Raw genomic sequence first — 27,293 nt, 5'->3', positions numbered from 1 at the left:
GAATACAGAATTATTGCTTCTACATTATAGCCTGAATGTTAGTTATTTGTACGCATCAGTTTATACTGAAGTTTGTTCAGTGTAGGTTACTTTTATTAGTTTTACACAAAAGTAAGCAGTAGTGTACACACAGTTTTCAAATCTCTGTCACACTTTGAATTAGTCGCGACATAATCATGTGAAACCATTGCGGATTAAGACCGAAGCTTTTACAGTCTACTCTAAAATCATCACATCAAAAACTAAAACAGCGATCGGATCGAATTTTTAGTCATGTGTTTCTTTTTGTTTATTTTTTGGCTGAGGTCATGTCAGGGAGTCGAGATGGATTCACGGGCCCTCCGTTCAATGCCTCCGTAACCTCTACGCAACTGTGAAATCGGAGTTTGGCGGTGTCCGTGAAGGCGTCACTTCCCGGGATGTTGTGTCCCTTCCCCGCCGCCTGCTGCCTGCTGCCTGCCTGCCTGCCTGCTGCCCAGGCTGCCTGCCGGGGCTCGGGATGACGCCACCTCTCGCTCCGCCCCGGCGCAAACTCGCTCTTTGCGTTCATTTCATTCCTGTTCTCATTCCGAGCATTCTTCGAATCTCTGTCAGTGCGCGAAGCCACTCACCAACAACACCTTTCCCGGCTGGCCCAGGCACAGCAGAATAACTTTGCGTAAAAGTAAAAAAAGAAAAAGAAAAAGAAAAACCCGTAACAGCCCATTAGCGAAAGTGCTTGGCATTTTAGATGAGGTATCAATAACGAGGTAAGTTTCAATGGGACTTGCAGGTATCCAAACTGCCTGTTGTGGACTTCTGTTGGCGTTTAGTTGGCGAGTATGATGAAAAGGAACCGGTGCGCAACTGCAAGCAAACACGTTTTGACTTATTTGGAGATTTAGCTCTTTATCCCATGTGGCGAATTAACAGTAGGTTCGTCCGCTCCCATCGCCGAGTTAGATACATGGCCGATCCTGGCCGCCTGCTTTGCAAACAGGGCGCTCCACTTGGAGCCACTCCGCTCGGCGGCTCTGACACAGCGAGCGGCGAAAAAATCTTTGACATTTTTCACATTTTTCTGAGAGAGAGAGGGAGAGAGAGAGAAAAAAAAACGACCTCGCTCAGACGGCCCGATGCGATCCGCCAGGCACACGGTCCTTCAGCGCTCGGTTGCCGGGGAATTCCCGGCTGGATTAGTGGATAAAGTGCGAGAGATACAGTGCACGAAAAAACTGTTTTTGGACAAGATGACGGTTGAGATCGTTGCTGTTTTCCTTCCCCCAGTTGGCTCCGCCGCCGCCGCCGCCGCAGCAGCACCACCACCAGCAGCAGCAGCAGCAGCAGCAGCGGCGACTTGTTGGAGGTTTCGCCGGAGAATTATCGGAGCAGCTCGGAGGAGAAGAAACAAACCAGAACTGTGGAGACTTGTTGCTTCCACACGGTTTGACGGCGGCGGTCTCCCCGTTCCTGAATTCGGCGGCGGATCTCTGTGTAAGTAACAGCTCTCGTGTTTATGTTTGCGACTTCTCTCCGCGGTCCATGTTACTCTGTGTGTGAGTGCTCTCCATGTTGTTTCTGGTGCAACACAACGGAACCGGAGGGGAGAAAAAACAAAAACAAAACAAACAAAAAAAAACCATTCTGGTTTGTTTTATTTAGCTCGGTGTTTTTTTAACGGCAAATTGTGGGCAACATATTCAAATAATTTAACTGTATTCAATAGCGGTTTCTTTGAGGGGAAAATAAGGATTGCTTTGGGGGTCTTGAACGAAATGACATCCTCACAACGCGTTTAAAACAAATCTTTGTGCGCAGTTGACGAGTAAAGTTAGCTAAAATAGGTGCGCTGCTCTCCGGACTTTTTGCGGGGCCCCCCCCCACAGTGTTTTCCTCCCCCCTCCTCGACTTTGGGAAATGCCTGCTCAGCTAAAAAAAAAAAAAAAACTCCCCCATCAACTCAACTGGTGGCCAGCTGTGTCACAAAGTTTTACTCTTCGGCGTGGTTTCACCCCCCATAAATGTTCTTGTAGAAATGACCGAGGCTGTTTAGCCAAGTGCGAGAAGAGAATGAGGACAAAACGCGTTCATTAGCAGCGGGACAGTTAGCTTCAGGAGACTGTTTGCTTCATACTTTGCCCAGTAACCCCTACACACCCCCAGCCCCTCCATTTAAGCCCCGCACTCCTTGACACCACTGAATGTTTGCACTTTTAAATTGTCAGGTTTGGTTTGCTGTGAACAAACATCCCCGTCCAGTCATCAGGTCACAGTTCACACAGCTCAGATATGCTGCACGGATTCAATCAGAATGTGCATGCTCAGATGGATGGCCATTGCAATTGCAAATGTTCTTGATTCAAAGTCCAGGAATACAGACGCCTCAAGGCTTTGATGTATTCCATATTCCACATTCCCATATTACATATTTGCATGCCAGAAGATCATCAAGTATTCAGTGGAAGTGATGTGAAAATCCATAGCTGCTTTTATTTCCAGCTGCTGTAGCATTTTCTTTGTCTTTTTTTGCCTGACAAGAAAGCTGTTGGTTATTGCATCTGATCCTCAAACACTATTTGATGTAACTTTGCAGGAAATAAAATGGCCAATCTGATGCTGTCGCGGCAGGCTCAATTTCGACAACCTGAAAAACTTATTTCCAAGAGAGAACTTGAAAATAATTGGTTGTAACACCAGACGAGTCTCAGTTTAAATCTGCTGCCTGGGATGAAAGAAAGAAAGGGGGGAAAAAAAGCTAGGGGTAGAAAAAGATGCTTTGTTTTAGGCTTATGCAACCAATGGACCTGTTGGACCATAGCCTGCATAACATTTGTGCAATAATAGGATGTTGTCTTTGTTTGAATGAGACTTTACTTTTGAATCTTAGACTCCCTGAATTCTCTTTTGTTTGTACAAACTTATAAAATGGTGTTTCTTCACTGACTGACTGTTATGATGAGCCAGTATTGTGTTGTGTGTGTAAGATTATTTTGACATTTTTTTTGTCATCGCATTATGATCTACTCTGAATAATCTAAGCATAAATCTTGTGTTTACATAAAGGTTGCTTTTGTGGAAGTATTTTTTATATACAAGCCAGAGATGACCGTTTTTTTTCTCTGCAGACTGCTGAGGTCTGAGGGCACTACAACAGAAAGTGTAGTCAGTATGTCGTGAAGTGTGGACAGAGTAATTTTCTCTTGTGAAGCAGAGTCAGAGTCGACTGTGTTCATCGTCGAGCAAAGGGAGACTTCCTTCTTTTCCTTAATGTCTAGATTGTTCCAGATTTTGCTCAGAATTTTCTTCAAACAATCTGGCTTCCATGCAAACCTTTGTGGCTAATACAAAGATTTTTCAAAATGTATGATGGTGATTTAGTGAGTAACAAAGCAACAATTCTGTTTTCAAAACATTGTTTTGTTTTTTTCAAACCTGACATGGAATTGATACGCATAACTATTATTCTAATATTTAAAGCTATTTGCCCTAAGATGCCTGTTTTTGCGCACAAGTTGTTTAAAATGATGGTGATGAAGTTTAAAAAAAAAATGACACCAAATTGAGATGCAAGGATTCTAAAATTTGTGATGGATGTTGAAATTTAAATGATTTGTTGAGATGGTCTCTTTGTATACTTTGAATTTCAATATTAGCTGCAGATCAAGAGAGACAGTCTGTAAATGCAGATGGGGACTGACTGCTGTAGAGCCGCTGTTGCTGTATCTCGTATCTACTTCATGCAACAGGTGCCCGGGAACAGCTCTGGGCCTATTTACCTCATTAATAAGAGAGGCAATCCAGTAACATTACATGTTTTGGATATTCATTAAAAAAAATATGAGATGTAAATAGTTTTTAAAAGCAGTTCCTCTTTGCCCTTTCCTGTGTTCACAAACATGTTGGTGAAAAGAATAGGACTTATACCCTTGTACATTCTATATCTTTGATGAAAAGATTTTTGTCATAAAGACATTGTCTCAGTTAAAGTCCGTTTCTCTTACGTGACACAGAGAATATGATAAGGTATGTGATGTGTGTAATTGAATCTAGCAAACGAGTCACTAATTGTCTAATTACACATGATGTGTGGCATCCAGACATCAACGTGCTCCTCGGCTCAAGCAGTCTTTTCTGAGAGGACACTTCAGCGGGCCACCAGACTGTGTGTGCCCTGAGGTAAACCCGATCTAGAAAGGGAATTTTAGAGTATGCGCCGCTGCTCAGCAGTTTCCGCGGTGCCCACTGAGGCCGCCGTCGAGTGCCACCAAAAAAGAAAAGCTGGCTCAAAGCCACTGACGTCATCTAAGTAAATCTGCTTCAGAACTGCTGCTATAAAATGACTGCTGGCTACTGAATGCACTTTGGCCCCATCAGCCACCTCTGTGAGTCTAACACAGATATATGTGTATATGTGTATGTATATATATATATATATACATATATATATATATATGTATATATATATATATGTATATGTATACACACATATACATATATATGTATATATATACATATATATTTATGTATATATAATTTTTTGGGCTGAAAACTTGAGGAAGGAAAAGACGTGTGCACTGCTCATGCTATTCCGCTCAAGTGGTAACGGCTACAAGTCTTTTTTTTTCAAATGACAGAAAACCTCAAAAGCCCTCTGACCCTTTGAAGTCACAGCACTTGAATATTACAGCCTCATAATTTTTGCCATATGTCGATCGCAGTCAAGTGTGCCGCGAGAAAAGCATATTGCCATTACCACTTGTAACTGTTGTGGAGTGCCTCAGATGTCATTTAGGCGCTTTCGACGTGCACTTTGTCTTCCTGCCTTTATTTGAATAAAAGGCCCAAATAAATGAGCCGATCCGCGATCACGCACAGATGAAATGCAACGTGCACTCCACAAATCATTGGATGAGTCAGTTTCAGAAACCACTGAGAAGCTTTGGAGTTTGTAACCACAATGAAAGCAGGAAATCTCGGCTTCAACAACTTCCTCCCTCAGTGCTGGTCATGCTGGCGGCATGGGTGTCGAGCTTCCCTGCTGGTGAAAGGAAGCCGCGCTGAACAAAGGCAAACAGCCGCTTCATGAACTGTAACAGTGGGCCATTTGCTGCAAGTGCATTCAAATGTGGATTATTCGCTCTCTGGCTGTGAACTGCACGTAACTGTTTTGTTATAAATTCCCACAAGACCTTTTATCAATGATGCTTGTATTGTTATCGTGGCTGACACAGATCGGACAGCATGTCTCTGCCCTGAAGGTGCCCTGGATTCAGTAAAGGCACAGATAGACTGGAGACCGAGCACCCAACATTAATATGCAGGCTGTGTCTGGTAAATTAGTCCACAATCCAATCTGGGACACAGAAATGGAGGACTGGATGGTCCAACTGTGTGTGTGTGTGTGTGTGTGTGTGTGTGTGTGTGTGTGTGTGTGTGTGTGTGTGTGTGTGTGTGTGTTTCAAAGTTTACTGTCCAACCCCAAAGAAAAAGTTGTAGGTTTCCATGAAAAAACCTAGCTGACTATCCACAACTGGCATACCATGTGCAGTTTATTTACTATGGGTGTACGTAATATAATAATAAGGTTGCAGAAAACACACCCAGAACTTTTTCTTCACACTTATGCTAATTGTGGGTGTAATTTGGTTCCAAGTCAGTTTGTACCAAAAGTGAAATGTTTGGATTAAAATCCATTTTAATTTGCTGATCACTGCACAAGAAATATTATATACTCAGTTCCTCTGAGTATATAATATATTATATGACTACAGTCATTTTTGTTATTTTCCTTATTATTATTAATTTAGTTTTTTTTTTAAGTTTGCTGCTGTCTGAATTGCAGATCAGACCTCAGCACAGGCTCCAGTGTATTGACCAGAAGGAATTCAAACCATAAAATAACCCAGATATTTGAAGTTGGGAGACTCATATGTAGAGATTTGATGTTAAACCTTCTGTTAGAACATGGATCACTTTACGATTTTCTGCTTAGATTAAGCTCACAAAAATAGAAAACTCATCTATTCATTGTCAAATTTTGTTAGTCAAAATCTTTATATCTATCAGAACTGTAGTCTGTAAACTGTAATTTTAGATGTAATCACAGTTGTGTTTTTTTCCCTTGTTTTTTTTCCCTTTAAATCTTTTTTTTCATATCGAAATGGTCTGCCTCTGTTTTTTATATATATATATAACCCTGTCGTATTGTTTTCTATCACAGTAGATTTATAAATTCAAAGAGAATTTCCTCACAACGCTGATCAGATTCTGCTGCCGTGACAAACGAGATGATGGGAGGACAGGAGAGGAGAGGAGATGGATGTGGAGAGCGGAGAAAGAGAGAGAGAGAAACGAGAGAGTGGAGTAAACAGTGGTCAGTCAAGTAGGAGACGAACATACGCCGAGATAAAAGTGGGTGTGAATTGGCAGAGCCACATGCAAATGGTGGCCTGCGCGCTCATTGCCGTGATTTGTTTTTTCGTGCCCATCCGCACGCGTCGTGAATGAGCTGGCGGCCGGCCGCGGCCCCGCGCCGCTCTCATAACTGTCAGGAGATTCTTTATCTGACCGACCTTTATTTACAGCTTTAATTTCCTGAGCTGTATGTGTTCTGCTCACACTCCACCGTGACACGGCCGCATGCTGTCTGCTGTCTGGAATGCGCTGCACATTTTTGATAGGCAAATGTCTCCTCGGCTTTCATTACGTGCCGCGTTTGAATGGGAAATTGTACTTTTTGTATTTCGCCATTATTTGCTGTAGGGTGGAAGGGATTTTTTTTTTGTGTGTGTGTGTCTCCGGTCTAGTTTTCCACGAGTGTGTGTGTGTGTGTGTGTGTGTGTGTGTGTGTGTGTGTGTGTGTGTGTGTGGCAGCAGCAGCAGACCTTTAAGCTATGCCTGTTTTCTGGGCTGCCATCATATCTGATGCTGTCCAGGTCACGTTGTTGCCGCCTGTTTCTCAGTGTCATGCAGGTAGAGAGGGCTGCTCTGACAGAAGCTGTAAATCAGTCCTACTCTCTGGCAAACCATGATTGATCCCACAGTGGCCGTGGCCGGCCGCTGCTGCTGTTGCTGCTGCTGCTGCTGCTGCTGCTGGGCTCCAGGCCTCAGATTTGACTGGGATGATTTGAGACAGATTCGCAGCACCTCGGACTCTTTGGTTCAAAGAGGCATGAAATAGACACAAGGCCGCTGCCAATAAACGGCGGCGGCACCAGCGAGCTTCCTTGGCTCGGCAGCGGCCCCCCTGGAAATTGGTATTGAAAGACTTGTTTATTCATTCATCTGTACTTCACGTCTGTAGATTTATTCATGAGACCTGAAGGAAAGAAAATCCATGGCGGGATCAATAGTTATGTCCCAACATTCTTCTGTAGCTCAATGACATCCCCTAATCAGTTTGGAAATGCTTTTCGACCAAATTGTGATCACAGACTTAAAGTGCTTCCTTCTTTGTGCTTCACATGTTTTTTTGTGTGTTATTTTTGTATAAATGCTGGGACTCAGAAATATACAGCCACATTATTTTGTTTTAATTATAAAAACGGGAACTGCATGACCCCGTGTATTTTGTGACCTTTTAATTATTTTTTACCCTTCTTTTGCTTGAGCCCCGTTTCTGCACCTCAAGGTTCTCGCAGACCTGGCAGGGAGTCATCCATTCTGTAAACATTCTTTTCACGAGGTAATTAATTTGTTTTTTTTAAAAAACCAAATGGAATTTCAGCCATTTCTGTCACTGTAAACACTCGCTGAGGCTGCACGGTGTTGCTCAGGATGGAATACTATTGACATAGCTGTTATAATTATGCAAAGGCCAGGATATTTCTTTGAGTTTGCAAATCACACAGTAATTATAGTTTTACACTTTGTGGCCTTAACTACTGTGGGCCATTATGGGGCGCACAAAAGTCATTCACAGAATCATTATTGCAGCCTCTGAGATAACCACACAAAAGAACTCCACGTGGAAAATTACATTTGAGTTCCCTCATCTGCTATTTCATTACCTTGCTCCGTCTAATGGGTGAAATGGGTTCTCTTAATTTAAGGAGCTGAATTCCAGCTCGGTGAGTGGTTTATGTAATCTCACAGTAAGCGTAATTTCCCATAATACTATGCCACAGCTACTCCTCTGCCGAGCCCCGCATTCACTTGTTGCACTGCGGGCCACCTCCGCCTCTCAAATAAGACCATTTCTATGGTGTGCACCCTGCAAAGACAGAAAAATGCAATTATCTGTAAGCCACAAGTGTTTCTGCAGCTGACATTCATACCTTCCTTTGATGGACATAATTAGCCCTTGGATTTTACGGCTCTAAGAGACGGTTCTCGCTGACAGCACCGCGGGCTTACTCACATGTTGCTCACAGCGAAAGCATGCTGTTGATTTCACTGGTTGCAGGGGAGGAAAAAAGACCTGAGATGTTTTAAGCCTGTTTTTCACCTCCGTGGTTGTCTGAGGACACCTTAACAATCCGACTTCATGCAGCCCTTGGAGACATAAATACATATTCACTTCCACAGATCAATTATTTCCTTTGCATTGATTTTGTTTAGAGAGGGAAGCAGTGTGCTTTAGTCACGGGCTGGCTACTGGTTTCGAAGCATCAACCACAGGTCACAGTTGTAAATCCTCTGATATGTTTTGTCACGCTTTTCCTGTTGTCAATGCCACTATTTTTATTTCATTAGCTATTTTATTGTATACATTTTTTTTTTTACACATAAATTTTCAGTGACAACTTTTTTGGCGGGAGGTATCACATATTGGCTATGTACACTATATGCTTCATATCCAGTCTGCACATTTCCTCCTTTATTATTTCAAAGCGTCGCCACATTCTGTTGTGAATAATCATTAAAGGTAGTCATCAGTGTCGTCTGAAGCAGGCGTCAGTGAATGTGAACGTTCAATTGCTCATAAAGCACAAAATTGTCATTTTTCTGATTGTTGGCAAAGTTACCAAAGTGATTTTAAAACAAGACGAATGGAAATTGTCGTAGTCTGCCCAGTTTTTCAACGTTTACTAATGAATTGATTTGGCTAATTTTTTTATTCCGTTTTTTTATGAGGGCAGTTAAAAACAGTATTCATCAGTGTGAACGTGCAGTAGTGTGCACCTTCACAAAAATGACATCTAAAATGGTACGATAAGTCATCAAGGGAGTTTTTGGCCAACGGAGGATTTCTTTTTCTCAACTTCCCGCTCGTGGTTCATAAAAAGAATTTGAAACACCGCTTGGAAATGATTGTTCTCATTACGGAAGTTCTGTGATAATGCACAAATCCAACAAGTGGCCCTTTGAAGAGATTGAAAGATGGTAAAGCCATAGTTGGCGTTTGGTGTATTATTTGTTCTGGTTGAATTGTTCTCTGAGATGATATTCGCAAACAATAAATTTGATCTCCTGTTTGAGTAAAGCCATTTGAGGAATTATTGTTTTGAGGTTATTTTTGCAAGCTAGATTATTGTATATCTGCGCAGAATGAAAACATGCTCTGATTTTGTCTTATCTGTTGACTCCTAGCTAAATAGACTTGTAAAGGCAGGACACATTATTGGTTCTAATACTTGTCTGAACAAAAGGTTTTTAGGTCTGTGGCAACTAAAATGACAATTGTTGTGTCATTTGGTATCGGTTGATTGTAATTCTCTCCTAGTGTCTTGCTAACAGACAAACAGCTCCACTACGCGTGTCACAGCTACAGTTTAAGAATCCATGGGAATTACAGACATACAATTCTATTCTAAATGTTTCTTTTAATCTCTCTGTAAAGAACAAAAAAAAAAAAGAGTCACCAAACGTTCCTTCAGAGGGTTCGGAATACCGTGCAAATCAATCCTAAAGAAGATGGAACATTTGAAAGTGATTCTCTCATTCTTTTTTCTCCCATTAAAATAATGTTAAATATTTCAAAGTTGTTACAAAGTTGTTACAATTTTGCTGCCAGAGGTTCAGCACAACAGAGATAGAAAGAAGTATGTTGTTTAGAAGCTTCCCCACAATGGATGTGTAAGCTGGAGGTGATGATGAGCACAGTCCATCATTGGGCTGGGGTGAGGAGAACATGAGAGAGTGAGTGGGTGAGTGATAGAGAGAGAGAGAGACAGAGAGAGAGAGAGAGAGGCCCAGCCTCTTAGTGGTTGAATTGGGAATTTTTTTCCCCCCCCGCCCTCATCAGTTTGTGAGTTAGTTCTGCTGTGTCAGCAGTCGGCACACAAAAACGGAATTCAGTAAAAGCTCTGTGCTCTCCGGGAGAGGCTCGCTCCCAGCCCCTCCCTCCCCACTCACGAGCTGACATGTTGGAAGAAACATATGCTGCTATTCCCGCCTCCTGGTTCAGGCTCAGGGGGCAGCACAGTTGTCTGGAAAGAAAGGAGAGATAAAGAAACAAAGGAGAAGTTAATCTATCAGTGTATTAACAATTAAGAGAATAAAAAGGCGGTGGCTTCTGAGTGTAAAGCGGCAATTGTAAGATTCCAATGTATGAGAATATTTTGGCTGCTTACGTTGTGATGGAATCAATGTTCCTGATTGTCTCAGCTGTCATTGTGAAAGTTTTGATGTGGACCTGTTGCTGGTTTACAATATATAGTGATATATATATTGTGTATGTATATAGTGATATATATATATATTGTGTATGTATGTATATGTATATATATATATGTATTTCTTTTTGGGAACAAATGGTACCCTGTGAATGAGCGTTACACTGAATCTATCTTTGAAAAACAGCATTTTTCAGCATATTAGCTCTGCCTGTTTACTCCATAGTGTTCTGATGACTCACGATGCAGCCACTTGTTGGTACTTCTTTCAGACACCGGTAAAGGAGCCCTACTTGCAGTATACCTGCGCTTTATTTTTAACCCAGCCTAGTCTGGACTTTTCTTTGTATGTTTTTCTTTTTCTTTTAATCAGAAATGTAGGCATATTTTTCATCTCTGCTTTGATTTTTTTTTAATAGGTTGAACAGTCTTTTATCCGTGCAGAGACCAATTAATATGTCTTGTCCAAATATGTCTTACAATTTGGACAAAGGTTTTATAACAAGCATAGCAGACTAGCAGATCCCGACAGAGGTTCTCTTTTTAGTTTATTTAGAGCAATAGTATTTATCCAGTTGCAATACAAGTAGCGCAATGTGTGATACAACTAACTTTCCTAAACTCGTCTAGTGTGGCTCCATATATTACATATACAGCGTTTCTATTGTCAGTTTACTGAATGGACAGGCCACACACAACTCCAAATTGTGTTACTGTAACTGGGAACCAGTCTGTCTTGTCAGTGGTTTTTAGTGAAATAAATTTTCGTTTGCTTCCCCACTGAGAAACATGCACAAGACAACCAGGCCTGCAGATGTCTTGTGTCCCTTTTTTTTTTTTTCCAGATTAAACTTTCTTGCAACTCTCTTTAGTTGACAGTTGATCTGACTTTTTCAAACAAATAGCTTTGACATTAACCCAAAAAATAATTATTAAGATTTTTTTATTCTTATCATCTTGCAGGCAATGTTTGCAAATACTTTAGTTTTTCCAACTGAAACTATCAGTTGTGAGTCAAAATAACAATATTCCAGGCAGCCGACCTTTGCTTGTTTGGCCACTTCTCTCAACCACCACTTTGTGTTTTTTTTCTTTTTTCTTTTTTTTTTTAAACAGGTGTTCTTTTTTCATTCCATTTCTTCTTTTCGTCCTTTTCTCACGCGCACTTGTGTATCTGGGGATTGCAGGTCTCACCCTAGCCTGCTCCAGGCGTCAGCTTGGAGAGCCCAACCGCCACCATTGATCCCAGCAGCTGGAGCGGCAGCGAGAGTCCTGCCGAGGATATGGAGAGGATGAGCGACTCGGCAGACAAACCTGTGGACAACGACGCTGAGGGAGTGTGGAGCCCTGACATTGAACAGAGCTTCCAGGAGGCCCTGGCCATCTACCCCCCATGTGGACGCAGGAAGATCATCCTCTCTGACGAGGGAAAGATGTATGGTGAGTAGAGATGTGTTATATTAGGGCTAAAATAGAGTTTTTCTTCAAGATCCACAACTAAATGCCTTTGAAGGGCAGATTTTTTTTTAGTTTTTAGTTTTAGATTTTTTCAGTGAAATACCTTTTAGCCTGACTTGAACACGGCATTTAGCTTAGCATTAAAACTCGAAGGTAGTACAGTGATAAAATCGCTCAAAAGGTAGAGGTAAGGTTAAGAATTATAAATCTAAATTATGTCTTGTCTTTGTCTTTTTTAAATCTTTACTCTAATAAAGATTTAAAAAGACAGTTTTTTGTTATTGTGATGTAGATTTTGTTTGGGACCAGAGAGTTACGGTTTATGCGCTTCACACCATTCAATGAAAACACCTGCAAATTGCAATTGTACTTTGTCGAAATCTTAAAAATATCGCTTTTATTTTGCGACAAACTGTAATGAAACGCAGCTACTCTCTATTACAATACAGCAAAATCAAACAGTTTCTAAAATGGACTATTTTCCTCAGTCTCAAGTGTTACATTGTCACACGCCCCTGTGATGGTGACCACCCAGCTACTCCTCCGGCTTACCGAAGTGGTTGACTTTCTAAGTGAGGCAGCGCTAACTATTAGACAGCAGCAGATGGTACCGCGGTGGCCACCAGCTGTGCCCCCTCTTCTCCCTCCATTCCTGGCTGGGTGATGTCATGGAAAGAGGGAATATTCTCTCTCTGTAGTCTTGGACCATGGTAGAGCCTGTCAGTGTCAAGTGAAAGCAGGAAACCCCTCAGAGCATTCGCTCGCAGCTGTCATGTGACCCCTCTGGCCAAAGGAAATGTAAATCGTAGGAGTTGCAATGAAGCCCCTCAGTGGCCACTGCGGAGATGCGGGCCAGACGACAGGACCCCCCACACCCCACCCTCCCACATTGCCTCCACTCCAAAGCCTTTGTCCGTACACACGAAGGAGCTGCCCCTCTGCTCTGGATTAAGGCATGATAAACTTGAATTTGTAACGCTAGCGGTAAAATGTTTAGGTTTATTTTCCCACTGGCCTTCAAAAAGACATTTATTATGATACAGGCAAACCCCCAATACCAAACTCAATTTTTCCTTCCCCTTTTGTGCTCTTAAATCTTCCCTAAAATCTGCTGAAGAGACATCTTTAATGTTTCAGGCTCCCATCCTGCCAGATGTGCTCTGTATCTTGTTACGCATTGCCTCACCAGTAGCACAGTCGCTATATTGCCTTTTACTCTGTCGGGGCTTTTACATGCAGCGCCTAAATGTTTTTGGAATAAAATGTATGACACCATGACTTCACACTGGGTCTGGCAGGCTTAGGGAAGAGTGAGGGCACGAGGACGTGACGGTCCAAGATTAAGGGTTTACGCGCATGCCCTCTTCTTCTTCTAAAAAAAAAAAATAGCAGTTGGTATATGTACAGCTGGGCTGTTTCTCTGGCTCACTGTTGTTCTGCCCGGCCGCAGCTGCTGCTTGTATCTGTGTGCCGATCCTCTCGTGACGTGAGGTGTGACAACCCTCAACTGGGAAAAGTGGGAGAGCAATAAAGGTCCCATGAATGTTAATCTTAAGCAACCTCAGTTACTTTTGTGAAGATTTTACAAACCCTTTATTGATGAAAATACACTGTTTGTGTATGATAGAAAATTAAAAATGTTGGGTGCAATTACACAAATAACATGCGTGTGCAGAGTGCCACATCAGTTTAGCACCAAAATTAGTGTGACACTGAAAGTTGGTTCTTTCTTCATCTTTAAAGTTTTTACTCTACTTTTCTTTGAGTACATGTACATAAACAGTGGCAACACTCCTTAAGCATTGGCCGATCCTGTCGTGAGGGAGCAGTGGCCAATGTGAACATTAAAAGCGCACATACTCCTCGCCGCAAATTGAACCTTGAACCTCCTTATAGGCAGCGAGGCCAGCCTCCATGCCACTTCTCCCCTGTAGATGTTCAATGCAGCTAATCAAGGCCAAGGTTACGGTCACATTTATTTGTTTAGCATATTTTACAGAAAACATGCTGTACAATATAGAAATACCACCACATGAAAAACATATATGCAGGAGTTAAAAGTGCATGTAGAGATAAAATTAATTGGGGCAAATAAATATATACAAATCAAGTATGTAAAACTAGATTAAAAAAGTAGAAATTATCCTTCTGTATTTGTATGCGTCCTTGAATTCTTTCTTGAGTCACTTGAATTTTTTTTCAGACAAAGTTTCTTAGATTGTCGTAAGAGATGATTAAAAAAAGATGAGTTGATGTATCTAAAACAGCCGGCCTTTATTGCTCTCTTAGCTCAGCAGAACTCTGTTGTCCGTGTTGCAGCTGATATAGCACCGTAATCCCAGTCCATAGGGTCTCTAATAACCTCAGACAGACAGCACGCTAAACCTCTCATGGCATCTAAGATAAAAGTTGGCTATAAGGAGACAGGTATTTTGTACTTAAAAAACCCAGGGGATGGCACAGTGTTCCATACACAGAGCTCATCACAAGAGGAGGCTGCCCTGAGTGCCCTTAAGCCCTTTGTTATCGAGGGGTAGAGTGCAGTTAATTAGCAACCGTCTCCATAGCAACTGCGTTGCTGTACAAAACAATTTCTAATTTCTGCTTCTTAGCTTATTGTGGTGTTTACCTGAAGTGTTTCAGATGCTGAGACCGCTATTGGATCTCTACATGCGGAGTCGGCGCCAGCGGAAGATGCTGCATTTGCATAGACTCCGTCGCCTCCATGCTTCCAATTCCTCCCAGAGGACATTTTACTCGTAGAAAGTAAAATAAAAGGAGGACAGTGGCTCCGAGCCAAAGACCTTAGAATTTGCGCTGGCACAAGTCACCTGCTGTGCGAGCTCCGCATTCGTTTATCCCAGAAATGGAGATTATAAATGAAACAACACGCTTCATTCAAATCGTATGTTTATTCATTGAGTTATGTATTTGAACTTGGCCTGCAAGCCAAATTACATTGGTGACAGCAGCTTTTGATGGAAACTGGAAGCAGTGATTTTGTGTCATGTTCTCACAGAGACAAAAAAAACAAAACAAGAAGTAAAATACGCACTTGTATGCCACACCACACGCCGCGTTGAACTGTATTCTTGTCTGTCAGCGTAAGGCGCAGCAGCAGTTGTGTCTTCAAGCATTTCCAAACGCGCTTAACCTTTAGTCAGTATTACGTGCTCCTTAATTCCTGTCATCTCGTTGGACCGCTGGTACACATTAACGTAGAAAAAGGGGAAGGTGAGAAGTATGAGAGGAAATGGGAACTATGCGCTAAAGAGGTATTATTCAGCATGAATGCAGAAGTTTGCAACTTACGCGATGTGTCTTTTGATGTAAAGCTTTTTTCCCTCGCACCACTCTGCTGTTTGCTCTGCCATCTCGTGCGTGATCCAGCCCAGACCCCTCCTGCGGGAACTAAGTGGCACTTGGTTTGCACAGATGCCAAAGATGAGTTAGATATAATAAGCAGACCTTGCTTGCCCCCGATAGCCCAGCACATTGCTCCTCTGGGGCTCATCTCATTGGGCCGAGCATGCTCTGAGACGGAGCGAGCGGACCTGATCCTCCCTGCTGGGCGGATAATGAGGAATTTTGGGATCAGCTCAGGCTCCCCAAGTCACCTACATTCATTCAGAATAGAGTGTGAGGAAAATTGCAGGAGAGGCACTGCACACCTCCAGAATAATCCCTCATTATCCCTCTGCCATTGTCAGAGCAAGCCTACTATGTTTTCACACGTGCTAGTGAAGAAAGTTCCAGTTATTCCATGCCTACCTAAAGAGTAGCAGATATCAAAAGTGGAAATGGTCTTGTCAAAGGTTCTATTAGCATTTTTTTTTTTTTTTTTTTTTTTTTTTAATGATTATTAGAGATTTTAGTTTTAAGAAAGACTGGTTCATTCATGGTTTATTCTCTCTTAGCACCACTGTGGATTTAGACATTCCAATAGGATTTAAGCAGTGGTAGCTTTTAAAGGCAAATGTCCTGAGTGGTGTTTTTTTTTTCTTCAGTACTACGAAATGGGGGGGAAAGCTTAATGTTACAATAACAGACATGCCCATGGATAGCCAAGCAGTTCTCCATGAGTTGGTTGAATGCTGGTGAATGGGACAACGTTAAGACTCAACATTCATTGTCCTGTTGCCTTTATTTGATCCCATGTCGATGGACATACTTGTATTTTATGGGGACGCAAATTGTTTCACATGGTGCTTTCTCTCTTTGCCTTGACTTAAAAAAAATAAAACAATATGTTCTGCTATCAAGGGACATTAGAAGAAAAAACAACCCTGGCACATGTTTTACAGGAAGGGGAAGTGGGAGCTGGTGTAAGCCATCAGGTCTGCCTAGTTTTGATCAGTGTGTGTGTGTGTGTGTGCGTGTGTGTGTGTGTGTGTGCGTGTGTGACTGTTAGTGTGTGATAGACTGTCAGTGTGCATGGACGGCAAAGCCAGAGGAAGAGAGATCTTTAAGGTCATTTAAGACCACAGTGAGCTGATACATGTAATTAACCTATAATTAATGGGAGCCGCTGTGGTGCACACTTGGGCAAATGGACAGTATTACAACTACTCTACCGAAACTGGATCAACTTGTCAGACTTCTAGCTGGAATGTCTGCCATGGACAGGAATTCTCATGATTGTTTTTGTAAACCCTGAAATAGTCTTGCATGGTAAAGACAACGAGACTGTACGAGAGGCAGAACCTGAAGAAAATCTAATTTAAATTGATGTCAATGCAACAATGTTAAACTTTTTTTTTTTTTAATGCAAGACATTTGGTGATAGTCCTTGTACATTAGTTCATATACGCTGAATCTCTTATGGGGAAAAAAAAAGCAACAAGTGACCGGAATAAACTGTTTTGATTCGGTGAGATTAGCCTTATTTTGCAATATTAGTCATGGCTGATTTAATACTTGTGTCTGTTTAGGTGGCATGGCGCATGTTTTGTCTGTCTGAATACGTACAAATAATAAAACTCTGTCTCCCAAATGGATGTGCCATTAGAACTTCCCTGTTGCTGAGCAGCGGAATTGAATTTGAAGTGGATATTATTACATAGCACTCTGTTCAGGGGGCTGATTTTTCAGCTCTAACTCAGGTCCGTGTTAAGGTGACCGAGCAGAATATGTTTTGACTCGTGTGTGAGGATCCAGACTCCAGCCTCGCGTTACCTTTGCAGATGTTACTGGGTGGTGGTGTTGTGTAGTTCATTTGATGGTGGTGAAGCATCTGGTGTCAAAGATGTGACCCCGAGAAAATGCTTAGAATCCTTTTTTTTCTGTGTGGAATTTTTCATTGTGAATCCACATGAGCAGGCCAGTCTCATGTTTCCATGCGGAAATGACTGAAACAACAAAAAAACATGCAACCGTGGAAACGATTCTGACAAAACTATCAGTGTGTGTGGTGTTTTTTTTTTGGGTTGCGTGAATGTTTGCACTGAATGGTCTGACAGCAGGATGTGGCTCTTTGCCTGCCTGAATCAGGAATACATGGGGTGTGTCTCTGCTCTGAGGTCTGTGTGCGGCCCTCTGAGGCAGGCTTCTGGTTTCAGGTTGCATGTTCCCATTGGCTGCTTTTGTTGGACTAAAACACAGCGAGAGCTGGGCCCCTTCTTTTTTTTTTTTTTTTTTCGTTTTTAAAGAAGCAGTGTCACTTTTGTGCTCTTTGAAGAAATCGTCCGTTTTGGTGCTGATTACATCATATTTCATTGATGACACACTTTTGTTCTGATGAGATCGTCTCGCACTGATGGGACCATTTGTGTGTAATCAACATATGAATGGAATCTGAATATGTGTGTTGTTCAGACAGCAGACATGTTCTTCCCTTCCTGTCTGTGCTCAAGCCAAAGGTCTCTCATCACTTAGCAGCATCGCGGGAAAAACAAAGGAGGAATATAAAATCTTGATCTGTTTCTATACATTCTGTGAAAATTTGAGTTGTTTTTTTTTAACAAGAATTGCCAAAATTATTGGCCTGCAAAATGATGTCACATTTTTTTGGGACACCCTGTATATCATCGGAAATGTTTCCTTTAGGAAATTGTATTCCCTAAAAGGGGCGGGGCGTTAAGTTGTGTGTTAGACAGCGTGCTGAAAATATTTGAAAACAAAAAAATATATATTTTAAAGTCCTTGCTGTGCTTGGAGCTTTTTGACTGCAAATTTCGATGCAGTGTCAAATGCAGCACTTCTCTTTTATGAACGAGATGGAGAGTGGCTTACCCTGCAGCAGTAAGTAGAGCCTAAATATTTACAGCAGGAAGTCCAAAGGGTGTGGTTTGGATGCCGCCAGGCTCAAACGGAGCTCCCCGAACCAACCAGAACCCGCCGTGACGGCAAAGTTGGACTCTTCACGTTTCTCGCTCGTTGCTCGCAGCCCGACGTGCCCTCCCTTTGTGCACAGGTGCTGAATTGATCTCAAGAGATTGAAAATATTGACTCCGCTACCTGCCTTACTCGGTGGCGGAGCGCCGGGGCAGCGCACCTTCCTGTCTGCCGGCGCCGCGTTCACACGTCGGACTTGCCACGCTGCCAGTTCCTCGGGAGACTCGTAATTACAGCTGTCTTTTCAGATTAGTCCGCCAGCCTGTCCAAGTGTAGCTTCACTCCCCGGCCATTTGTTTCATCCCGTTCCCTCTCCTGAGAGACACACCTCAACACAATGGCCTGCTGCTCGGCCTCTACAATAATGTACGTGATGATAAACACAGTGGCCGCTAATTGATAGAGTGATTCAGACAAGGGCTGCCCGCGCAAATTGGTCCCCTGTGAGTATATTGCCCTGAGTTGGGACTTACCGGTTTGCAGCTCGGGGCGGGTTTGAGGTCCATAGCGCAGGGAAGAGAGGAAATAGAAGGGCTTGGACCAGCTGAGTGATAAAGAGGCTGTCTTGCCTCCTTAGACCCGTCTGAATACAGGCACAGTTCAGCAGAGGTTGGCTGCTGTAATCCTCTCAGTGTCTCCAGGAAGGTTCGGGTTAGTGACCTGCTGCTTTGTGATGTCTTGTAAGATTTTTAGAGAACACCTCACCTTTAATCCCCCACTGTTCAACTAACACATTATCTCAACCGGTCCTGACCCAGCCCCCTGCAATAAAGCCTTTTATCCAGCTCAATAAGGTCATCTGAAGTTAAATATTGATTTCTTTGGGTGTCTAGAGAAAAAATGGATTTTAAAGAGCCGTTAATTACACTTGCACTTTGCCATACATAGAGAAATTAATTAGCTGTGGCAGGATTTTAAAAAAAATCTGAATTGCATTTGTTTTAATACCTCTTTTTTAATGCCCTTTTAAAGCTTTTTATTACAAAACGTGAACAAAAAATAGAAATACTACTATTTTTTTACAAGCAAAAAATCAGAGGTAAATATATTTGCCAAGATTTTAAACTGATGTATTTTCTCTAGCGCTGTTTTTATTTACGTCAGACTCCTTCTGATAGAGCTCCGATTTACATTTTGCGTTTACAAGCAGATTGTGCTCAAAATGAGTTACATTTCAATTCATACAAAAATATTTTTGTGTAAATGAAGGACTCATTAAAAATGTTCAGGTTATTTTCTGCCTCAGTCAGATTGAAATAAATGCCACTGTCAGTCATTCTGTTTATATATCTCTGGTTTTGTTGTCCAAATGAGTGTTTAGTGGAATTGTTCCCTGTGACTATGGTAGGAACACCCATCTGGACGCAAGGCCACAAACTTTAAAGTCTGTGAAAAATTTATGAGCCATTCAAATCACATGTGATGTCTAAATTGAGTAAAAGGATCAAGATAATAATCACCTTCTCACAGAAGGGTCAATCTTAAATCCGTTACTCATCCGTGCACAAACGCCGTTATTATCCTTGAGTGATATTACCGTCCACCGCAGGTATTGTGTGCGGCGTGTTAGTTTGTGCATAAAAGGCAAAAGGAAATGTTTGTGTCGCTGGTGTTGTTTGTGGCGCCACACAAGCTGTTGTGTGTGGCCTTGAAGTCTTTTTTTTTTTTTTTAAATAGACCCACATTTCCAGTGCAAGTATCCAACAAAGAACATGTACAAGCCAGAGGTGGACTGGAGTGAGACGTTATGCTCACAGACATTCCATTTCTTACTTCCACTAAAAAAATGTTTCACTGCTGAATGGGCTAAATTGCTGAGTAGCTATAGGGTGAAAAACCCCGAGTACTGTGGGTGTTAGTGCTGCAAATGTCAGGCAAAAGCCTGCAGCTTCTGGGCAGCAGCACGGCTCTTAGGCCCTGATGATATTTATTCAAAGAAATAGTCGGCATATTGTTTTAACAGCAGCACAGTGGTTATGTGCAAATGAAATCATAATGTGTCAAAATCCGAGCCGTCAGCAGTTGTCGGCTTTGCAGCCACAGGTTCCACCGTTTTCTGTTGGACGCACGTCTTCAGTCGAAAGGGATCCAGTTAATTTTCTTTCAGGGTGCGGCCTTTCTTCCAACTTGGCAAGTGGTGGTCCCTCACTGATGTTCCAAGTAAAAGGCTTCTCCCCCCTCCGTCTGTTCTCTCTAAAACCCAGGACGGATGCCTTCATATTGTTGCTTCAGACCATTGTGATGCTAATGTCTCGCTGAGACCTTCGAGTCATCTGTCACAGACAACAGCGAAGTTCCGGCTTTAGTGCTCGCCCAAGTGTGCCAGTGCACACTGCGCACACACACACATTCACACACACACACACACACACACACACACACACACACACACACGCACACACACACACACGCGTGCTGTCATGCACTCACAGTCACACAAGCCTACAGGTGGGCAGATAACAAAATGGGAATACTCGCACCTGCTCAATAATAATAATAATAATAATGATAATAATAATAATAATAATGATAATAATAATAATAATAATAATAATAATAATAATAATAATAATAATAATAATAATAATAATAATAACAATAATAATAATAATATTAATAATAATAATAACAATAATAATAACAACAATAATAATAATGCATATCTCTCCCTAATGAATATTCAGTAAGTAATCAGTATCAGTTAGTCAGCTCTTCCTCCTTAAATGCGCCATCATTTTAAAACTCCCAAGTTACCAAAGTGCAAAGTATCCTGATTCCTTTGACCTGAAAAGGTTTTGATAGAGATTTAGAGGTTGATTTGTTTCAAATTGTGATTATTTCCAACATTATTTCTTTCCAAAATGCTCTCACTGTCATGGTTATTTGAAAAAAAAAAAAAAAAAAAACATTCAAGAAAACTTACTGTGTTTTCCATATGCACCTGCATAAGACTTTTGCAACTCCTGTCTTGATTTTGATATTCTTCAGTCTGTTTCAGCAGAAAACGTTTTCTTTTCACTATTTTAAATGGCAAAAACTTAGTACTCAAACAAAGGGTTAATGAAAGATGCGTCTCAGGGGCTGCAGGGAGTGAAAGAGACAGCCGAGTGGTAAAAGCCACACACATAGGCACATGTAGGCAGCGTGCCCGCTGTTTGCTGGCCAGCCCTTGCGCCGTCTCATGGCAGAGTGCTGGGCCAGATGTGGCTGTGGTTGTGCCTGGCTTAGAAAAAAAAACAAAACAGTGTCACAGGAAATGGATCTTTTTGGAAAGAGGAAAAGACAAGGGGTTCGTAGTAAGTCCGAAAAATATTGTTTCTTCTGCTAAAGAGAAAATTTGTAACTTTTGTTATATATTACTTGGAGAAGCATATACCTCAGGCAAGACCTTTCCATTAAGGGCAAGTCTTAATATGTTGAGTATATTGATTAATATACACTTATTGTGTCAAGGCTGCTGAAAATATGGTGTCTGAAAGTAACTGACGAGACGCAAGAACAAGAATTTTTGCACTACAACATAGCAGAAATAACAACAGAAATTCCTGAATTCCGAGAATGATATGACAAACCTTAACCATCGCAGGAGAAAGGTCTCATGTTTTAGGAGTGAGACATGAGCAAGATTAGGCTTTCTTTTTTCTTTTCTTTTTATTTACTGAGAGTGCTGTATATGATACTGATATATGAAATTATAGTGGCAAGTCCATCATAAGCCACAGTATTTTAAGAAACTGTTTCTGCCTTTGCTAAAAGAAAGGAAAAAACATGGCAAACATTTGCATGAAATAAGTTGCTGTGATTATAAATGGATCTGTAGAAAGCCCTGAAGAGATGTGAATATCCAGGTGCCTTTGCACATAGGAACACCACATCCCAAATAAGCTCAAAACTGCGACGCGGATCAAGGTAACAGTCCAACTAAATAAAATCAATGTAAAGCCGAAAAAAGAAATACATTTGTGACAAAAGAGAAAACACTTTTTTTGTTTGTTTCATTTAGTTGTTTTGTTGTGCGCCGTCTCTGCGGAGCTGCAAAATGTTGTCGCAGCACGGCTACACACACGTCCTTGAGGTCTTCTCGGTGGTTGGTCCACGGCGAAATACGACAATACAGAAGAATACAAAAAGAATTGTTATTTGCCACCGAGGGGGCCCTGTCCCAGGTTGCTGAGAGAAAGGATGCGCAGGGTCTAATTGGATTTCTGACTGAAAGAGGAATCTTTTTTTATCGATGGTCCAGGCAAAGTTGAGCCACCGTGTTTTTGTGGGTCTGTTGCTGGGGTGCCTTTCATACATGGCGCATCCTCCAGCGTCGCTGGGATGCGACGGCATTGGCCAGGTGGAGTTTTTTTCTCCCTTTCTGTTGGAACAAATCTTCCCAGGGATCATACAGTTCCCATAATCTCATCCTGGCTGTGGTGGAGTGACAGGAACACCTCATAATGGCTTAATGTTCTCAGAAAATAAAGTTGCTGTTTTTTATTTTTCAAATTGCCTATTAAGCAAATTAACAAGGCCGGACTTTGTTCTCTTTGTTGCTCACATTTAAAGTTCTCGCAAGAGGTCAAAGTTCAAGCAGGGTTCTTTCTGATGTGCTGTACCCTTTTAATAATAACCCGCCTGTTCAGGCAGGTGGCATTGAAGTGCACCCCGCTGTCACTGCAGGGAAGAAGAGCCGCTCGTCTGCGTTGTTTGTCACTTTAAGGCAGTGATTAGCCGAAGCGTCTGCAAATCCTGTTTGTCGCCCATAAAAACGTTCTAATCTCTGCGAGTGCGCTCAGTAATAATTGCATTTCTGATCCATTTATAAATCAAATGGTATTAAGTAGACAGCACTGGGTTTGTCGTAGACAAAGATAAGAACCTCTGCACAACTGTAGTGCACTGCTGAGCAGCAATTGCCGAAATTGCATTGAAATTGTATTTAAGTAGTCTGATCTTGATTTTTTTTTCCCTCCCTTTTTTATTGCAAGACAAATTGCTGTTCTGCCTTTTTTTTTTTTTTTTTTTTTTTTTTACATATTTAATAGTGCTTTGGGCACCATAAGACCCACCAGGGCAATTCGTCTTCACTAGAGGTTAGACAGAGAATAAATGGCTGCAGCTAATGAAAAGAACAGGAATAAATGAACAAAACGTTTTTTTTTTTTGTTTTTTTGAAGTGTCACTTTAAATACTAGTGTTCCAAGTCACTTTCTGCTTGCAGACAAAGGGCAGCAGGACAGACACATGCTACTCTTAAACACATTGATATTTGGCTTGAGAGGCTGCAGTGAACATGGCAATAATGTTGCTGCAGCAAACAGTGCACACAGTCCTGGACTTGAAGGTAATTTTTTTTTTCGATGCTACATAAAATCAGCAGTTGTTTTTTTGGTACAATCTCGGCGAAGAACAAAATTGCAGACTGGCCGGGACCAGTCAAGGCTTTTTTTTTTCCTCCAGCCTGTTGTAAAGAATGAATTATTCAACAGTAAGCAAGCTTTCAGCTGGCCATTTGTGCGCTTTGATCTGGGAAGCAGGAGTTTGCATGAATGCCTGTATTGTCATGTTATGTTTTCTCAGCGTGTGAATTATTAAAAATGGTGTCGGCTCCCGATTGAGCTGGACAGGTTCACACCGTGCAGGAGTGGCTGAGTGAACCAATAAATCTCTCTTTATTTGTCCTCTGTGGTCATGTGACCGGGTCGTACTGCCTAGGTGAGCGAGCACCGAGGTCAGCCTTTAACAATAGTGCAACGCAGGATAAGCGCAGCCGCTTCCCCTCAACTTGGCTACATCAAGGAATTTCACTCTGATGTATCTAACCCAGGGGTGGCGACACTTTTTGACTGGTGGGGTCACAACGAACATACAAAAACATTAATAACTACCTACACAGGCAACTGCTCAATGAAGTAAGCATTTTCAGAGATGTTGGTGTTTTTGCAAGCACTGAACTCCTCACACTGGAAGTTACTGTATGTATCCACTCCAAATTTTCATTAATGGCTTATATCAAACAAACAAATGTGTATATATATATATATACAATATACAAATACATAGTTCCCATTTTCACTTTTGTATTTTGGAGAAACAATTAAAACATTTTTGGTTCATTCACTAATTTGCATTACAATTTAGAGAGACATGCAACTATTGCCCTGTTTAATATAAACTGGTTTTTCATTAACCCTTAAATTAAAAACAAAAAACAAAAAATTTCCCACACACATTTTAAAGGTAATTAGAATATGTTTTTTTTTTTTTAAAATGAAGCTTTTGCAGATATGTTTTTCCAGGCATGTGAGCCACCTTGACACGGTGCAGCTTTACGGCAGATATTGTACTTTCATCAAACAGCCCAGACACGTCCATTAGTGTTTTCTTGTCCTTAGTTTTAAACATAACGCCCGCTCCTTTGTACCTTCCTCAGTTGTTTGGGCTCAATTTCTGCGATCCCTATGAAAAGAAAAATGCCTCTTCTGCTCATAACCTAAGATACGGCTCATTAGCACATGTCCAGTTTGCTGGGATCCCATTATGTCGTCACAAAAGTGAGACCATTAATTGATAATGAAGTGAACGTAGAACATGTCTTCATTGTGTTTACCGTTAGGTGCAATTCATAAAGCGGCGGCACAGAATGTTGGCATTGGTCGGCTACAGCTGGACCAATAATTAGAGTGCCTCCCTACCTATAATTTGTGTAATAGTTTTGGTTCGTGGCATGTTATTACCATATGAAAGGGCTAAGCAGGGGTCATGTGCATCGCTTCAGCAATTAGAGCAGAGCTGAGGGCAGAAGAATGTTTGGAGCCGTTGTTAATTGGAAATCTCTACAAAGCTGCACTTTAATTATAATTTAGTCGGAGCTGCATGGTTTCAAACCCGGTAGAATCAGTTGCCATTATTTCCTGCATTAGTATAAACAACTGGCTCTGTTTCCTTTCAGAGTGTCGGCCTTTGAAGGGAATCAGATGGAATTAGATTAATTTGGAAGGCTGCGTCGTTATTATCATGCTAATGACACAGTGTTTCACTCTTCCTTTCATTTAAAGAATGCGCAGACATACCTTCTGATTTGCATCCCGTTCGAAAATGAACGCAGACCTTCTGTTTGCTTCTGGGTTCTGTCTGCGGCTAATGATGATCACGTAGAGCAAAAGTACAAACTAGTCCACAGAATGTCGGGTCCACACGTGCACAGGTGCACTGCAGCTACACTTTTTTTTTTCAACAGTGATCGGAAAAAAGGTGAAATAATCAAGCCAGTCAGTTCTGACTTGACCTTTTTTTTTTAATCTGTAGCTCATCAGCAAATTCAGAATGGTATATATTTAACAGAAAACAGCAAGTAAATACAAAACCACAAGATAACAAAAGCTAAAATTCAGTGTATGACTCGGTTGTCAGGATGAGGAATGGCTTGCAGATTCTCTCTCTCTCTCTCTTTCTCATTCTCCCTCTCTCTCTCTCTCTCTCTCTCTCACACACACTCACACACACACACACACACACACACTCACACACACACACCAAGCAACACTGTCATCATTGATATTTTGAGTGTATCTCTGGAGGGTTTTTTTTCTATGTGTGTGTGTGTGTGTCGATATTTCAAAAGACATTTCACACTTTCTCATTCTTACAGGTCGAAATGAGCTAATAGCCAGATACATCAAGCTTCGGACCGGCAAGACGAGGACTCGCAAGCAGGTAAGAAAACCCACGGATGGACGTCTTGGTTGCATGAGGGACGGAGGGCTGCTGGACGTGTGCAGACGGCTGCCTTTTGTTTCCGCACGACAGAAACAAGTATTGCTTTTTTAATGCACGCGTCTTCACCACACATTCTACATAATGATAATTTGCTGTCATAGCCTTTTTTTTTTTTGTTAAAAACAACACTGTTTATTTCCCAGCCTTCATTGAAAGAAGAACAATCTTGTGCTGGACTTCTGTTGGCCAAAGAGCTTTTCTCATTTATTTCCTATGGCAGTAAAAAAATACACCAGAGTATTGATCACATGCATGGTCTACAGGTGTGCATAACGCCAAATAATATCTTCCCTTCTCCTCACGGCTGAGTCTCCTCCTCTGCACCCAGCAGTCTTCCTCAGCCATCGCCAGAGTTGACAGTGTCTTCTCTCATACACACGGCCATGCAGACAGACAGAATCACCAGCACCTGAATAAACATTTTAGCGATTCGTAAGGGAAATGTAATAATAATGATTTAAAGTCGAGGGGAGGTTGACAATTGCGATTGGAAAATCCACTAAACATGAAAGGTAGTTGTTGCCTTTGCAAATTATCCAATGCCGAGCTGCTGCTGGTGATGGATATTCTGCAGACAGGCGGACTGATCTCCCCTACGAGCAGGAAATTCTCTATGTGGCCGCTGGCGTTGGTAGCAGTGATAAACAAGCCAGTGTCTACAGTAGCATTGGATCTGGGATCAATGTGTGTGAACTGATCAGTTTGGGGCCGAAGAAACACACCGTTGTTTTCCTCTCACTCGCTCTCTCCTCTGACGTGGCGTCAGGGAGGGAGGAAGGAGTTTGGCTGCAAAAACAAGCTGCTCCTGTTTATTGTTTTCACCCTTGACAAGCTGCGTTTTTAAATGTTATTTTTTAAAATACACATTTTGCTAACAATGCTTCATCCAGGGAATGATACGTTTTCTTGGAAGAATTTAAGTTTACTTTTTTTTTTAAATAGCAGGAAACCTCAATGTTTAACCCTGTACACTGTGTTGGGATTGGTTGAAAACAGAAGGCCTTAATATTTGCATTTTATGCTGAATTTGAATTTTTTTTTTAAATTGACATTTACAACTCTCAGGGTTTTAAAAGTGAATACTTGATCTGCAGTGACAGACAGGTAATCAGTTAACATGCTGATTATTTCAAGGAGCATTTTGGCTGTTTTCATGAATTCAAAGTTTACTGGCCTTCATTCAGTGTTGCGTAAAGAGCA

The 27,293-nt window shown here is 41.6% G+C and overlaps 1 protein-coding gene across 14 annotated transcripts in view; it reads left to right on the top strand.

Annotated features, from left to right (window-relative positions):
* The first annotated feature begins 281 nt into the window (after positions 1-281).
* tead1b (TEA domain family member 1b) overlaps positions 282-27,293 on the top strand; it is a 40,849-nt gene continuing 13,837 nt past the window's right edge. For 2 of the 14 annotated variants that reach the window (XM_076022603.1, XM_076022586.1), the window contains exons 1-4: positions 283-749; positions 1,267-1,473; positions 11,723-11,975; positions 25,966-26,030. In XM_076022603.1, the coding sequence (XP_075878718.1) occupies positions 11,819-11,975; positions 25,966-26,030 (222 nt within the window). In that variant the 5' untranslated portion in view covers positions 283-749; positions 1,267-1,473; positions 11,723-11,818. Of the gene's footprint in view, positions 750-883; positions 1,188-1,266; positions 1,474-4,023; positions 4,156-9,931; positions 10,068-11,722; positions 11,976-25,965; positions 26,031-27,293 lie in introns of those variants that run through there. The other 12 variants (XM_076022639.1, XM_076022610.1, XM_076022650.1 and 9 more) reach the window with 10 other exon arrangements.

Source organism: Nelusetta ayraudi, unplaced genomic scaffold (genome assembly GCF_046127955.1).
Source record: "Nelusetta ayraudi isolate G7.1 ecotype Tasmania unplaced genomic scaffold, CSIRO-AGI_Nayr_v1 ptg000002l, whole genome shotgun sequence".
In the NCBI taxonomy this organism is placed as follows: domain Eukaryota; kingdom Metazoa; phylum Chordata; class Actinopteri; order Tetraodontiformes; family Monacanthidae; genus Nelusetta; species Nelusetta ayraudi.
The sequence above is the reverse complement of the archived record's forward strand: the minus strand, read 5'-3'. Positions and strand labels throughout refer to the sequence as shown.